The following is a 17,167-nucleotide window of genomic DNA, read 5'->3' on the forward strand; positions in this document are numbered from 1 at the left end:
TCCAAGCTCAGATAGGAAACTGTGCCTCCATGCTTGTGTGAGCTGTGTTATGACAGTGACAGCAACTGCAAGACTTCTAAACACAAAAATGTGAACAGTGGCTGACAGGTTAGAAAAAACCAGCTTCATTTGCCATTCTAAAAAGACAGAAAGAAAAGAAGAAAGGGAGCCAGAATCCATTGTGTGGTTTTCCTTATTTTAACAAATAAAACCCGATCTCTATAAAAGTAAACTAGATTTTGTATGTGTTTTTCAAAAAAAAAGAAAATCCAGCTAAGAGGCTAGGAAAATGTTTTATACCAATCTAACTTCCACAGAGTATTAATACAGCATTTTCTTTTAATCATCTATAAATGCTAACGAAGTAGGACTACTATCAGTCTATTTTTGTAGTTTGAAACAAACAAGAAAAAGAGTATGTAGGCATATGCTAAACAGACGTGTACTACGAACTATAGTGGAAACCAAAATAATTCTTAAAAATAAATCATTAAAATCAATTTACCTGAAGGAACAAGGCCTCTCCTCCCAAGCACCCATGGGCTGACCTTTCCCATCATAAACAGTATTTTGTTGATATGGCTTAAGGAGTCTCCACACTAAAAGTTTTAAGGTTGGAAATGTGGAAAATTGATATTGTCGGTATAAATAACAAGGGAACCAGAGGCAGGACTGATTTCAATCCATGAGACCATTAAGGGTGTTTTATATAGTAACTGCACAGTCCTTCAACCATCAACTGAATTAACACCTTATGTTCACTGTTGGACATGCTAACTAGTTATTAGTAAAATGCATTGAGAAATTGTTTTGATCTGACCCAGAGGAGTATTGCATTTTTTAAATATATTTGCCATCTGGTGAGAACTAAGCATTTCATCCACTACTAACACTTCCTGAAGAAACTCTCTCCCAGAGGTTTGAATCGTAATTACAGTATAAAAATATGAAAGTGAAAGGTTTTCTGCAAACCAACTACTGATGATCCACCAGTGTACAGGAATTGAGTACAAAAATTTAGAATATGCTATGTGATAAGTAATTTCATCATCGAAAGAAGTAGCAGGGGCTTTTTCATTTGGAGCAATAAATAACTTCCCTTCATCACCACTTGTATGATTCAGTTTTTGTCTTTAGAACCAGTGCTCATAGCATCCCTTCTTTTCTAATTAATGTGGACATTTTATATGAACATATTTTGTTGCCTTGCAGTTAATAAAGGTTTTCTAAGGTTAAAAAGGACTTTCTGGAGAAATAGACCGTAACATGTTTTGCAGCATGAATAAATTTACCATAATTCACAGCAGGAGGGGACTGTTAGAAAAATATTGTGAGGCACTTTGACTGTGCTGCTAATGGGAACACGGGAATGGTGCAGTCAAACTTCCCAGCCCCACCTGCCACTCTCATTAATCACTAAGGGCAAAAGGAAAAAAAAATAAGATCCTTCAAAATGCAATGATAATTTGTAATTTATATGAACCTCTATCCACTGTGCTGTACACCTGAAACTAATACAAAAAAGTGTTGACTGTAACCTGTAATTGAAAAATAAAATAAAAAATACATACAACTTCAGAATTAAAATTTAAAAAATGCAATGATAAAAATTTCAAAGACAACTACAAAATATGGTATAATTTGGCTAGAATAATATGTGTTTAAGTTCTCTTTACTAAACTGAAATATCCACACCATACATTAAAAATTTGATCCAATCTGATCATTAACATAATATGGTTCATGCATTTATCAATTGATCAATTCAGCAAACATTAATCAAATCCTTATTATGTTCAAGGCACATATTAGGCAGTGTGGAGGATTCATGTTTGTATATAAAATGTAGACAATTTGTCAACCATATAATACCTACAAGAAAAATACAAAAATAGGAAGTTTTTTGTTTATTTGTTTTTAATCATAGTTGGCATTCACTATTTTATTAGTTCAGGTGGACAACATGGTGACTGGACATTTATATATACCTTATAAAGCAATTATCTTGATAAGTCTAGTATTCATCTGACACCATACACAGTTATTGGAGTGTTATTGGCTATCTTCCATATGCTGTGCTTTACATCCAGTGACTATTTTTATAATTGGCAATGTGTACTCTTTAATAAAGGGGAAATTTTTAAAGAAAACCTTTTAAAGAAAATTTTTAAAGAATTAAATCTCAATAGCTCTTTTTATTGAAATTAAAATATTACTAGTTGCAAACTAAATGCAGTAGCCATAGTTAGAGGCAAACTGGTTTACAACAATTAAACACACAAGACCATATTCTTCTTAGTCCCTCTTAGGGTTAGCGAAAAAGTTTTATCAAAAAAAGTGGAAATAAGGTGAATTCAACATACTGTGACTTAATTAAATTCAACAGATATGTTTCAAAAGTTTGCAACAGGTGAGCTTCAAAGGAAAAACCACTGAGCATGAACCTGTGTTTTAAATAAGATCTAACTTGAAGATATTAGCATATTACCTGATTTTTTTCAAAGTGGAATTTCAGAGACAGAATTGAAAAAAAAAATCTAGTGTAATTTTCTGCTCGATAACTTCTCTTTAAAGAACGAAAGTTGGGAAACTATCGTGAAGAAAATTAATACATGACTAAGCCCCATATTGAAGTGTCCCCCTCACATCTCAAATCTCTAAAAATGATGCAAAAATGTTTAAAATGCAGAACTATGCTGAAAAGCAAGAAAGCATATTGTTGGTGGATAAGAAACTATGAGGAACCTCTGAACAAGAAAAAGCAGGGAAATAGGATTAAAGAAAAACAGCACAGCTCCAAATGAATACATGGTACATGTTAGACAAAATAGGAGAGGCTCTAGGCCCACCCAAGGCTGAAGGGACAAACTGCAAGGCAGAGTAGAGCCCCACCTAGGCCAAGCTACAGGGTCATTGGTTAACAGCAGGAGGAATAAACTTCCTACGTCCCACCCCTACCTTCCCACCGTGGATGCATATCCAACAACAGCTGTAGCTACCTCCAAGTAGAAGCAATGAGAGTGAGAACTTGACAGGAGAAAATCAGTCACACTAGACACTGTGACAACCTAGAGATGTAGTGAGCCCCAATGTGGAAGAGGCATTTCAATCACAATAACCTATCACTGGAGATTGCAGAAATTAAAAATTGATTGCTGGAAGAGAAAAATTCAGTAGCTGCAAAAATAGCTGAAGGGCAAAGTAGTAAGGAAGCCAATTCTCCCATAATGCAGCACAAAAGAACAAGCAGATGGAAAGTATTACAGAAAGAGTGAGAGGTATGAAGGGAGGAGCCAGAAACATAAATATTCACCTAAATAAATTAGAAAATTCTTCCAGAACTAAAGACGGGAACACTCAAACTGAAAGAGTATGCTGCATATCAACCAGAATAAATTTTTAAGCACACACACACACCCCTAGCTACATTGTGGTAAAATTTAAGAATAATATGGATTAGGAGAAACTTTTTGAAGCTTCTAGAACAAAAGCAGAGGTTACCTATCAAGAAATAAGCAGCAGGTTGGCCTCAAGCTTTTCATCAGTAACACTGAAATACAAGGAAATATGGCATAATATCTGCAAAATTCAAATAAGTTATTTTGAGTCTAGAATTTTACACTCAGCCAATACCACTGACTGAAAAAAATACAGGCTGATTTTCCACCAGGCAAGAACGTGACAATTTTGTTTTTCAAATTTCCCTGAAAAAAATACTAGAGAATATAGAGAATACACTACAGCAAAAAGCAAAACCACTCCAAGATGAAGTAGTAAGATACAAAAATTAGTGATACACACACACACACACAAATTAGTAAATCTGCCCAAAAATCAAGTAACAATCTAAAAATAAAATCCCAGATGAAAACAACATGAGAGGTGGGAGGAGGAAATAAAGAGAAGTAAAGCATCTTGTCTTGTGAAGCGTTAGCTCTAGATACTTACAGAAAATGTTTCAATATGTGTGGTATTTTGTCATTATACAGTTACAAAAACAAATATAATTTATAACTTTCAAAGAATTAAGAAAAACTGAAACAAAGAATATTATCAGTGGAAGAAAAAGAAAGAAAAGGAACACTATATAAAGGTTATAAATAGGTAATTCACCAAAGACTAAACATAATGTCCAGTAAATATAGAAGATAATTAATAGTAAACAGTAAAATGCAAACTAAAACGCAATTGCATATCATTCTTTAGAGAGGCAAAAATACATTTGCTAATATCAAGATATATTTTCTGGAGTGGTTATAAATTGGTACAACCATTTTTAAAGTGCAAACCATATAAACCAAAAAATCTGCTTCCTACTATGTTCTCTATAAAAATTTTTGCATCTGTACATATGCTTATTGAAACATTTTTCTAGCAATGAAAAATGAGAAATATGCTAAGTGTCTATCAATATGGGAGATTTAATGTAATTAAGATTTATTCTGCCATGAATACCATGCAATGATTAAAAAGAATATGATAGATCTATGACTACTGACCTGCAATGGTCACAAACAAATAAAAGACAAGCTTTATGTGTAATATAGGAAGCTGTTTTTATAACAAAATGTATCAATATGATTTGTGCAATTATAAATAAGGAAAGAACACCTGAAAAAAAATAAAATAGGAAGAATATGAAAGTGGTAGAAAAAGGAGTCTATCAATTCTCCTTTTATAATGTTACCTTTTGAAAAGCCTTGTTGACATTGAAATTATTTGTGAATGCTACCATGAATGTTACAAATCCTAACCAATCAATCAAGCACATGCCTTCTGACAGGGGAGTCAACGTCTCACTCTCATACACACAATGCATTGACTACAAATAAAAAATTATTGAAAATTGACAAATTTACCAGGAAAAATTAGGACCAGATCACTGCTACCGGTCCCCTACTGCAATCACAATGGTCTATCAACAACACATACAGTGAGGTGCATTATCCGGATGCTGCCAAGACAACGTGACCAAAGATTACAATTAGAAAAATAGAATTGGTTTCAGGCAAGGGCAGAGCAGACGTCTCTTAAGAGGCAGTTTGTGAAATCGGAGCAGGAGTCAGGTGCTTTCTCTTTTTTGCTCTCAGTGGTTGCTGAAACAGTGTGGTCACAACAGCCACAGGGACTTGGGAGCTGGCCAAGAGGCCAGGTGACTCAACACTGGATTGCTTGTCCCTCAAGGCAATTTCTCTCAGCGGTGCAAATTTATACAGAACAGAGAACAGTTACCTACTTATCAATCAGGAAAAGATATATATTAAAAGGTGGGGTTTTTTTTTTCAGTGTTGGCTAGCAAAGAAAGCTGAGGGAAGCTGGCAAGGGAGCACAGCCTGATTCCCCCATCATGAAGACAACGATCTCTGGTTATGACAGAAAAATCTGTGGGAAGGGTAACAGCTATCTTTTAAGCCTCTACAGGGTTAAGAAACAAACACTTAATCTTTCTTTTTATTACATTCTCATTAAAAATAAGCAACAGCTATATCTTTCTTAAATGAAAACTGACCCCAAGCAATGGGGTCCTCTGAAAACAAAGAATAGGGTGTTTATGGTTAATATGAAGATTCCTCACAGCCAAGAACCAGGTGCTACATGGCTTTCTGCTGAGTTACCAGCCACTAGACCAGAAGATTAAGTACTATTGTGAACTGATTATTTGGATGACTAAGTGATTAAAATTTTAACAGAGGAATAATATAAATATGTGAGTATTATAGAGGCATGTCACAGAAGCCCTTAGTGGTAAGATCCTACCAGGCACGCTTTGATTCCCCTTCCCTATAAACACACTGGCCCTCACAGAGAGCTGTGTTTTTATCATATGGTGCCCTTTTAAATTCTGGAGGTGCAAATGCTGAGGAGAGAAGTGCGGACAAGAGTAAAGGAGCAGACTGTAAACCCAGACATGGGGAAAAGCACGTGTAAGGGCAGATCTATGGAGTTCCATCAAGAGACACAGACATTTGGCAGCAAGACAAGTTGAAGGGAATGTGCTGGATTGAACTACATTTTCTTGTGCTGCCAGGACACTTTATCACCTTGAGATACTTTCCTCTCCATGGCCTGGGTGCCAACCAAGTATATATGTGGCCAGTGGAGTACCACACTCTCAGCAGATATGTTTTGGATGGATGCATGCATGCACGCATGGATAAATGGATGGGAAGATGGGTGGATAAATGGATGGGTGGGTGGATGGATGGGTGCATGGATGGATAAATGGCTGCATCAATAGATGTGTGGATGCATGGATGGACAAATAAACAAAGGATTAAAGTGTGTACTTTTTTCTCCATGTACTTTAAAGTCAACATTCAAAATTAATATTCTATTTGCAAAAAATGTTCAGCAAAGTTGTTCCCAGCTGATTTCTCCACACTGTACACAAATGTTGCTCAACTGACTGGAGACAGCGACAGGATACTGTATAAAATCTGGGTAGTAGTAATCTTCCCAGACTCTCTACCACACCAAGTCAATTAGAATAATTAATAGCAACTAGAACTCATTAACTTAAAAGTAAATTACCACAATTGGGTATCTGCAGGTTTGCCAGGGGGATATTCTTGCTGCTTTCATTTAGGCAGTACAGATCCTGAGTTTCTGGACTGGATTTAGTCTCCTGAAAAGTCTTGATCCACATAATATCACAGGAGCACATGAATGGATTGCCCACCAAGATCCTACATGGAACAAAAATAAAACCTGGTCAGGCTTCTCTTTTTTATTTTTAACAACATTCATGTTCATGAAGCACTACAAAATTATAAATTCTTTCTAGCCAGCAATCTTTGAAAGCCATACCCATCTTTACAGTATCATAGTACTTATGCATTAATTTAATACTTACCGACCTTCTGCTACATGCAAACACGACTGTAAAGGCTAAATGATGCAAAATGAAGACCTTTCAGAATAATAGGGATGAAAGATAGGGATGGAAATAGCTATAATGTAGGATAGAAGAGGGTGTCTCATAAAATGGGGGGGAAAAATAAGGTGCCATAACAAATTAACCACAGTTATCATACAGCTATTAAGAAGATCTAAGTGAAGATGCCGACAGTAAGTTTTCAGGAATACTAGCATACTTATTTCTGGTCAGGCTAGAGATTGAAGTGTTATCATTTAAGAAGCTCAAACTTCAGTCGGGGACAGAGCAATGTCATTTGAATTTAAAATGAGGCTGTAAATAAAATGCTAAGACTGAAGTAGGAGAGCTCATCAGGGGGCGCTCACAGCTTTCTGCAACCACAGTTCAGTTTGATTGACGAAAGAACGTTGGAGTGAACGTGAGAAAGAATCTGGAAGGGAGCTCGAAGACCTCTGGCGTGCATGTGCACACATGCTCAGAAGTTTAGAGAGCAAGGGCAAGTGAGCTCCAGACTGAGCCTCTCAGTCCACTGTGAGAGAGTCTGCTGAGATAAAGCCACCATTCAGCCATGCTGCCTGGACTTTTGTGGCCTGCAACTGGTGAAAGAGGAAGTAGGCAAAAGGAAAATAAAAACCGCAAGAAAAAAAATCTTTAAATGCTTATTTATAATACCCAGTGGCCCATTTAAGATGAATTCCATTTATGGTAATGAGCCTTTAAATGAGGCCATTTAAAATCGCTACATAGGCTCTGCCTGGGATTAACCACAATACTTAAGATTTCTGTGAGGACAGGACCTGGGCTTTGCAACATCATTTACTCCTGTGGTTTTCTGGTTGGGTTCTAAGAATCTCAGGGATCCCTGGAGACTTTTATGGGAGTTTCTTTGGGGGAAATGTGGTCATGGCAGACTCATTTAATTTGTGTCCGCTTGATGGCCTCCAAGTATCCCTCCAAAACCAAAATAAGATTTGATGCTATCAGATATGGAATATGTAGAAGAGATCCACAATGTTCAAGCCCCACTAATCCAAGATATTTCCTGGCATTCTGAGTACAGGAAAGACTAAAGAATCTTTCTGAAAAGAAAGGCTGATTGAATCCACAGAGGGGATAAAAGAAGCAAGAGGTTCTTCAATTATATGTGTAGCAATGTTCCTATGACCACACAGTGCTGGCAGACAATTGGCTTCTTCCTCTAGCTCACTGTGCAAACCCCTTTTGCAGTGATTGTTATTATGCTTATTTGTTTAGGCTACTACCTCTTGCACCGGAGAGCAGAATCCTGGAACACAAACACAGTTCCTACATCGCCAGGGCCTAGTGCCATGATACTGTGATTTGTAACAGAATATGATTAACATTTTTTGAATGAATTGATTAAATATGTTGCAGGGACAATACTGAGACATGAGAATTTGGAATCAGAACTCTAATTTTTAACCCACCAAGAAAATTTTCTGCAATGATGCTTAAATTTTTACAGAGTTTCTTACTCTATTTCACATATACTCCTTAAGTTTTTAGAGTCTATTCCTGTGTTAGAGGTAAACCTAGTACTCCAACCACCTGAATTCAGTTTATTCCAGATAATTGCCAATCACTAAGACTTTCACCATGTAACCCTCATTACCAACTATTAGTTTGTTGTCGCTCCACTAGTGACATCTTCTAATCTGCACAATTTCCTTGTGAATGGGGTGACCCTACAACTCAGGCAACGTACAGTTTAAGCAAAAATTTTGCCTGGTATTCCAAGACCTTGTCCATCTGGGCCCACCTCTGCCACACAAAGCCTCTGCTTTCGGGTTCTTCAGACCCCCTAGCCATAGGAATGCAAAAAGTTTATATGTGCTGCAGGGTGGTAACACAAAAATTGAACACACTTGGAAATGCTGGCTATTAGTCATCAATACATTTCAATATTTTTCCTATCACTTTATAGCAAAAGAAATTGGGGCATAAGAATGAGTGTTGAATGTGGTGGCAGACCTAGAAGAAAATCTTACAAGGATGGGTAGGGAAGGAGAAGGTCTATCCACCCTCCAGTGTTCACTAAGCACCAGTGGGGGTGGTTGGTGGATAAAAGCTGGGGTCTTTTGCCCACTGGTATTTTCTCCTTTAAGGGGTTTGCATTCCGTTAGGGCCTGGATATCACAGGGACCAAACAGATGTTATGAGACATGTCATCAGTTTCACACAAAGCCTCCATCTTTTTCTTTTCTCGTCATTAGAAAATAACCCATTTATGTAAAAACAATACTTAAATGCATCATAAATGATATATTACTACTGAGGCATCTATTTTTATTGCTGAATCATGTCTTCATGAGGAGAAAAAAAAAATTAACCAAAACTTGAGAAATCATTTTTCAAGAATTTTGGCATAAAAATAGACCTGCAGCATCACTCATTTTAAAAAAATACTTAATTGCCCTTTTCCTTGAAGTCGTTTTCCTGAAATCGTTTCCCCAAACACAAAATCATTACTTACAGCTCAGACAAGTCAAGGTGACGAAAATGTTTCCTAGACAAACTTGTCAGTTTATTTCGGGTAAAATTGCTGAAAGAGATAAAAAATATTAAATGTGAATCTAAAATGACACATTTCAAAATAAAGTATTCAAATAAAGATGTTTTTCACAATATAATTTTATTTGATCATGGTCCATGCCTTACTTAGACCCAATAATCTCTTTCTTTTACCTGGAGTAATAGCTTAGTTTTCCCTGACTCTCCTGTAATTTTTGCCCATGGAGGGAGGTGCATAAAATTTTCATATTGTTTACTTTAAATCTCTTTTTTAACCCAAAGACTTATTTTTCATATGCCGATTCAGAGACAAATCATATACCTCCTGGAGATTTCTGCTCTTTAAACAATTAATAGAAAGATTAAATTTAATTTAATTTAAAACCATAAACTCACCAGGGAGAAAAGATGCTTTAAAACTAAAGAGCATCATGAATATTTTGAAGTCATGTGACATACAAAACTCCGAATATGACCTGGACTTAACACATCCTTCTAAGAAAGAACACACCAGTTGACTGATAAATTCTGCTGAGATTGTTTATCTGTGACATCTACATAGCCCGCTAACACCACAATGAGAACAACAACAAAGAATCAGATAACGAGAACTATGTCAGATTTTCCCTTGAACTAACTTTAGCAACATGTCATTTTAAGATTTGGACCAATCAATGATAAGGTATCATATCTGTGATTGAAAAAATAATACTGAATTGTCTGAGATGTTCCAAACATGTTTCAATGGACAGGAGTTTTAGTTTCCAATGATCAATGCCATGAGACCCTGAGTTAGGAAAATCTGAGCCATAATCCTTGCAGCTGACTCCCTCTATGAATCTGTTTATTAGCTGAATTTATTTAAAAACTGTCCAGTGATCGAGCCTCTAGACATGTGTTTAATAAGTAATATAAATATAAAATAAACATCAGCTTTCACAAAAACAACCAAGACCTCAATGAATTGCTATGACTCTTTCAGTACCTGTTTCCTGAGGTGAATGTTGGGCTGAGAGTCAGGTAAGAACAGGAGATCTGAGGGTGACAATAACGCTGGACCCTTACCTGAGGCTAGTCCACTGTGTCAGCCTAACAAAATCATAAATTAACTGTATCTTGGTATGACTGACTTTCAGAAAGATGTTCAACCCAGGAGCTGATACATGAATAAAAAAAATACCCCTTTTGTGCCTCATAATTCAAGAATGTGCATCCATGCCTCACGTTATTCTATAACGACATTTCCACTCACCCAAACTCCTACCTACACCAGGGTGTCCTCTGCCTTCTCCACATGCATCTTCTCTTTTCACACTGAGTGTAGAGTGCTCCCCCACATGAAAAAAATACTCTACACAGAAGCTTAAAAATGTGCCCACATAAATCTTTTCTTTTGGACTGTGAATTAAGAATGGCTTTCATTGGAGTATAATACATTGAAAAGTCAATCTGCCTGTCTTCCCCACAGTCTTAGAGACACAAATATTTTCATTTTCATCAGAAACCCCCTCCTTCTGGGGGTGTGAGGTAGGGGGAACCCACTCCCCCTCCCAAGAAGAACAGGAGACAGGAGCAAAGAAAAGGACACTCGTTGTCAAGGCTCTTGGGTCAGCCAGCGAGCCGGCACCAGGAGCAGCTGCCCCTATCCGGCTGCCAGCAGCGCAGCCCGGAGCCGGGTTACGCGCCAAAGAACAAGATGAGTTTTATGAACCATACTTATTATTAGGGCCAAAAGCCAAAAGCCAAAAAAAAAAAAAAAAAAAAAAGGAGGAGGAGGGGAGGAAAAAAAAAATCAACAATCCTCCTACTGTCTGATTATAGGACTTTGCAAAGGAGCTAATTAGCACCTCTGTAAAGCCCCTGGAAAACACAAAGGCTGGCTTTTCTCACAGTCTCTGGGTTCTAAGGGGCCAGGCAGGAATTAAGGCACCAAGAAATAAACTCAGTGACCAGTCACAGGGGCTCTGGAGAGTCCCCATGCCAATAAACGTGCGCAGGGTGGAGGGGGGAGTGGTGAAAGTGGGAGACAGGAACCAATCTGAATTTCCTTCAAACCCAAAGGGAAATGCTCTGGTGCACATTTTTACACTGTTGGAGAAACTAACAGGGATAATCAGCAAATCCCAGGGACACTGAGAAACAGCTTCTGATACACACTTCTTTCCCAGCTCACTATCACCCACCATGTTGATACTCAATCTAAGGATGCACTTCACTTGTGGGAAACCAGGGCAGAGGAAGCCAGTTGCTCCAAGTCCTTGCTCTTAAGCAAAGGTTGGGACTCAGGTTTGGAAAGAAAGGCAAGCACTTGCCTTGATTCCCTCCTCCTTCCCTGCCATTCTCAAAAACCAACTACTTAATTTCATTCCTTATTTTGGTGATTAGGAGCCCCTTTCGTCACATATATGTATGAGCCTTACTGAAATTTCACGACTTCTTCATAACCATGTGAATACTTGCCTGACTTCATTCTGCCTTACCATGTAACTATGCCTACAAATATCAACAGAGTTTTTGCAGTATGCCCAATGATTGGGCTTCCAGACTATTGGTTTTTAAAGAGAATATATGGGATATATCCACCTCTTTTGTTTTCTATTTTCAAATGGCACCTCTTTGCAAGATAGGGACAGATACCTGTCTTTATGTAAGTTATGCACAACACACAGAATGCCACTAAAATTACTCTACCATATATCGCCCTGAAAAAAAATACATACGGTGACTTTGGTCTCCTAAAACTAGCATTCAACAAGAAAAGCAAGGACAATATAAAAGGTACAATAAAGAAATAAGTAAGTCTATTGATAAAAACTACAATTAACCATAGTCCACTATACAAAAATCACAACAGGGGAAGTAATATAGTAAAAAAGCCAGTAAAATGTGGTCATTGAGTAATTCGGGTCTAAAGTCAGCTGTAATGAAAATACCAGGATTGAACTAATGAGGTCATCAATTACATTTCAGTGATTACATTGGAGCATTTTGCCTTCCTCTTCTCTCCAACTTCGCTCTTGTTTCTGCTGTCAAGGACTACACAAACATCAGATCTGCGCAGGCAAACCAACCACAGACATGATGCCAACAAGCACTGAAGTGAAATATGTTAGTAAAGTTCCTTGGAGTTTTATCACATTTTTGCCAAGGGTTTTTTATCTTAATTCTACAGACTTTATTTTTAAACCAACTTCATCATTAACGGCACCTATAAAATATGAGGCCAACATACTGGCTTTACGAAAGTAAGATTTTTTTATAATATCAAAGAATCTCCATAGAAGAGTCCAGGTAATGTGCTCTAAGAGAACGATTTCTCCTATAACCGGCAGGAAAATCAGTTGGAGAACTAGCCCCTCCCCAAAAAGAAAGAGAACAGATGTTGCAGGAACAGCTGATCTTCAGCTGTAGGGATGGCACAGATGTTATTTCCGGTACCCTTACTGGAAGAACCGGGCCAGGGATGAGCCCTGGAGTCCTAATTCTCTCACCTTCAATCTGTGAGCCTGAGAAAGCCCTACACCTTCTCAGTTTGGTTTTCTGTTCATGAAATGTGAATAAAAAAGATCTTCCCTACCAAGTGTTAGAAAAATCAAACGAGATAATTCAGGTGACGTGAGGCACATAAGGTATTGCTGCAGAGAATTTGCAAAGCACAAAAGGGCCAATGAACGCAGGCAACATTTCTCCAGCAGAAGGTCCCACTGAAAATGAGCACATGGGGACACCGATCTGAGTTTAGGAGTGGCTGATTCTCTGTTTAAGTACAAAACCTTTTAGGAAGGCCACACCTTACTGAGTAAGTACCATCATCTAACACGATATAGCAGCCAGTAACCTAAGACCTTCCATTGCCCCTATTTATTTTCATTTGACTTCATTTGACAAATATTCAACAGGACTTCAAGGGAAGCATTTGCTATTGTTAATAATTGTCTGAAACTTTGGCATGTCCCATAATTGACTTTTCTTCACTTCTGTCAATCATGACAGATAGCATTTTAAAAATGAAGTGCAAAAGAGGATTTATTGAGGAGGGCAAGGCATTAGTAATTTTTAGTTCCCTGGAAAGGCCATGGCCAAGTCAGTCTCTTTCAATTCCACTGGTTCAGTGTCTCTAGAGGACATCATGATTCCAAGGAAATGAACCAAGGACGTTGTACCAGGACATAGTTTTCACATCAGACTCTTGCCACTGGCCTATTGTTCTGTCCAAGATGGAAACGGCCCAGAAATTCATGAAAGGGAATAAATAGGCTGTTATAATACCCCTCTGAAGCTATTCAGAAATCAAAGATAATGTTTCTAAGCTTGTCAGAGCTATACTAACTTTAAAAAAAAGGGAATTAGAGTTGGGGGGAAAAATAAACAGAGGGGGTGGAAATACTGCCTAAGTTGGGTCCTGGGAAGCAAAAGAATCAATCTTTACTTACATGTGCTGTAAGTTGCCGTTTTTCAGAAATGCTTTATGAGCCACAAATTTTAATCCGGAATCCACAATTGTCCTATGAAAACACATAATTGCATGCATGTTAAAACTGACAAATGTCACCTAACTAAAAAAAAAAAAAAAAAAATTCTGAGGTAAAGTACACAAGTCCTGAGTACTCACAGATTTTTCAGTCCCGCATAAGCTTCAACATCATCTTCGTTGATGATTTCTAACCTTTTCTGATTTGCAATGTAACTGCAAAAAAAGCAGAGAGTGAAAACCACGGATTCAGAGTGTACACAGTTCATAAAGGAATAGGGAACTTCCGTACAACTTCACCAGGGTTCTCAAGGCGATCTTTCCCCACCCAACCTAACCCTACCATTAAAAAACAAACAAACAAACAAACAACTACAGCTAGGGGAGTAAAACTGAGTGTGACTGAGGACAAACCAGGGTTGAGCAGGTGTCATCATCAATAACAGCTTTACCAGGCTGCATTTGTCTTAGTTTTTTATTACTCTTTCAACTAACACTTTCAGTTTTCCTCTCCTTTCATGGTATCCCCTGTGCACAGAGGTGAAAATAACTTGGTAATGCATTCACTGCCTCTCAAAGGTAGTTCACCCTTATGGTGATCGCCACAGGGATGCTGGCATCATCACACCTTTGCTCACATTCCAGGAGGAGCAATCACTCCCTCCTTTCACCTCTTAAAACAAAGAAGCAGATTCCCTCCCCTTTTCTCTCTCTTCCTCCCTCCGACCTTTCCTCCCCACTTTCTCTTCCCCTGGCCCAGCATCCCTCTTTCTGCCTTTGTTACTGATAGTACCAAGTTTTCCTTTCAGGAAGCACATCTCACAAACCCCACATGGCCGTAGCACACTCTCTGTAGGAACCCTCGTCTGCCCCTACCCCACAAACCCTCAAATATAGAAATAAGCTGGTGACTCTGGCTGGACAGAGAATTCTGTCCCCTTGACCATGATGACTAGCTTAGAGTTGGGCATCTAACCTCAACCAGACCAATGAGAATCTTCCCTACAACTAAACGCATGAATGCTGGAACAGAAGGAGTCTCTCTCTTTCTCTCTCTCTCTCTCCCCCTGCCCCCTCCCCTTTCTAAAAACCAATAAACATCCTTAGGTGAGGATGAATTAAAAATAAATAAATAAATATAGAAGGCATAGAAGAAAGAAAAGCAAGGGCAGAGACATCAATGGAGCTGGGAATTAGGTTCTAAAATGTGTATACTTGTTAGAAAAAAGCCACAAGCTTATTTCTAGGCTGTCTAGTCACCAAAGCCCAAGAAGAAAAGGAATGGGAAATAAATTTGGTCAGTGGTTATTTCACAGTGTTCATGAGATAAAAATAAATCAGACATTAAGCAAAGCATAACTGTTCCTGGATCTAAGACTGGATAGCCAATTTTGTGGAAAACCATCAAAAGAACCGTATAAAATTATGAAAAAAAAAAATGGTCACTAGAGAATACTCTTCCACTGTGGAGACAGAAATTTTCTAAATAAGTAATGAATGTTTCCCCCTTCAAAATGGAAAAATCAACATAAGGACAGGGTTAAAAGGTCAGCAAGTGTCCTCTCAGATGCCAGGAATTCCTCTTTGTGTAAGTTACCATCACAGAGGTGCCACAAGATAGCAGCTGGTTATAAAACGGTCATACTAAGTGAAATAAGCCAGGCAGCAAAAGATAAATACCATATAATCTCACCTTTAAATGGAACATAATGGACAAAACAAACAAGGAAGCAGAATACAACCGGAGACATTGAAATAAAGAACAAACTGACAGTAACTGGAGGGGAGGGGGATAATGGGGGAAAAGAGGGGAAGGGTCGTCAAGGAACATGTATAACGGATACACGGACAAAGCCAAAGTGGGTACGTTCTAGGGTTGGAGGTGGGAGGGTGCGGTGGGCGCAGTGGTGGGGGGAAAATGGAGACAACTGTACTTGAACAACAATAAAAACAATTTGTTCTTGGAAAGAACATAAATAAACCTCAGCCTATTGGACTTAAAAAAATAAATAAAGGCCAAAGTTTGCCCAGACAAAAAAATAATAAAACAGTCATGAAATCTTCCCCCTAAGTAACTCGCCTTAGCTACCATTGGGTAATCGTAGGACTAGAAAGGAAGTCAGTAAAGCTAATACCAGACAATTTGCCACTGAGAAACCTCAAGGGCCAAGAAACATATGAAAAGCTGCTCACCCTACAAGGAATCAGAAATGCAAATTAAATAACAATATATCATTCCTCTCATGCTGGAGTGACAAAATGTTTAAAGATTGACAATGTAAGACATTTCTAAGGATGTGAAAAATTTCTCTTACATTGTTGGAGGGAATATAAATTGGTATAACCACCTTGAACAGCAATTTGCCCATATTCTGGAAAATAATAAATTGGCGTGCTTCATGGCCCAGCAATTCCATTTCGAGGTATTCACTCAAGAGAAATTCTCACACATGCACACAAGAAGACATATACAAGGATATTCACCATATTTACAGTCAGAATCAAAAGTTGAGAACAACCCAAGTGTATCTTGATAAAGAAACTACTCAGCCATATAAAAGAATGAAATATTGCCATTTGCAACAACATGGATGGATCTTGAGTGTATTACAGTAAGTGGAATAAGTCAGATGGAAAAGGATAAAAACCTTATGATTCCATTCATATGTGGAATATAACACAAAAAAAGTAACAAACTAACAAAACAAATAAAATCAAACTCATAAATGGAATGATGGTACCATAGGAGAAGGGAGGTAAGGAAAGGGTGAATGGAGTAAAGGGGGTCAAATATATGGTAACAGAAAGAAACTAGATTTGGGTGGTAAGCACACAATAGAATACACAGATATCAAATTATAAAGTACTCCTGAAGTTTATGTAATGTTATACCAATTTTACCATTATAAATTTAATTTTTTAAAGAAACAAAAAAATTTAAGATGTGTTAAATATGTAAGTGGGATTGAACGAGGTCTTCATATTTCAGAAAAAGAAAACTTCATGTCAAAAGAGAAAAAAATAAGCCCAACTGCATAATATATACATATAATATAAAACAATGTATGCCAACTTTTTAAAAAAATTATTAAATTTATTGGGGTGACATTGGTTAATAAAATTATACAGGTCTCAAGTATATGATTCTGTAATACATGATCTTTATATTGCATTGTCTGTTTACCACCCGAAATCAAATCTCCTGCCACCATGTATTTGACCCCGTCTCATCTACCCTCCTCTTCCTCCCCTCTGGTAATCACCATCCTGTAATCTGTGTCTGTGAG

At 37.7% G+C, this 17,167-nt stretch overlaps 1 protein-coding gene across 9 annotated transcripts in view; it reads right to left on the reverse strand.

Moving 5' to 3' along the window:
* The window catches only part of NTRK2 (neurotrophic receptor tyrosine kinase 2), a 330,058-nt gene that overhangs the window by 286,659 nt on the left and 26,232 nt on the right, over positions 1–17,167 (reverse strand). For all 9 annotated transcript variants that reach the window (XM_054582954.1, XM_054582952.1, XM_054582953.1 and 6 more), the window contains exons 5-8: positions 14,022–14,096; positions 13,843–13,914; positions 9,372–9,440; positions 6,532–6,686 (exon numbers count right to left, since the gene is read on the reverse strand). In XM_054582954.1, coding sequence (XP_054438929.1) covers positions 6,532–6,686; positions 9,372–9,440; positions 13,843–13,914; positions 14,022–14,096 — 371 coding nt within the window. The remainder of the gene's footprint in view (positions 1–6,531; positions 6,687–9,371; positions 9,441–13,842; positions 13,915–14,021; positions 14,097–17,167) is intronic.

The sequence above is a fragment of the Pteronotus mesoamericanus genome, unplaced genomic scaffold (genome assembly GCF_021234165.1).
Source record: "Pteronotus mesoamericanus isolate MK-2021 breed Mesoamerican mustached bat unplaced genomic scaffold, CSHL_Meso_final contig_73, whole genome shotgun sequence".
In the NCBI taxonomy this organism is placed as follows: Eukaryota; Metazoa; Chordata; class Mammalia; order Chiroptera; family Mormoopidae; genus Pteronotus; species Pteronotus mesoamericanus.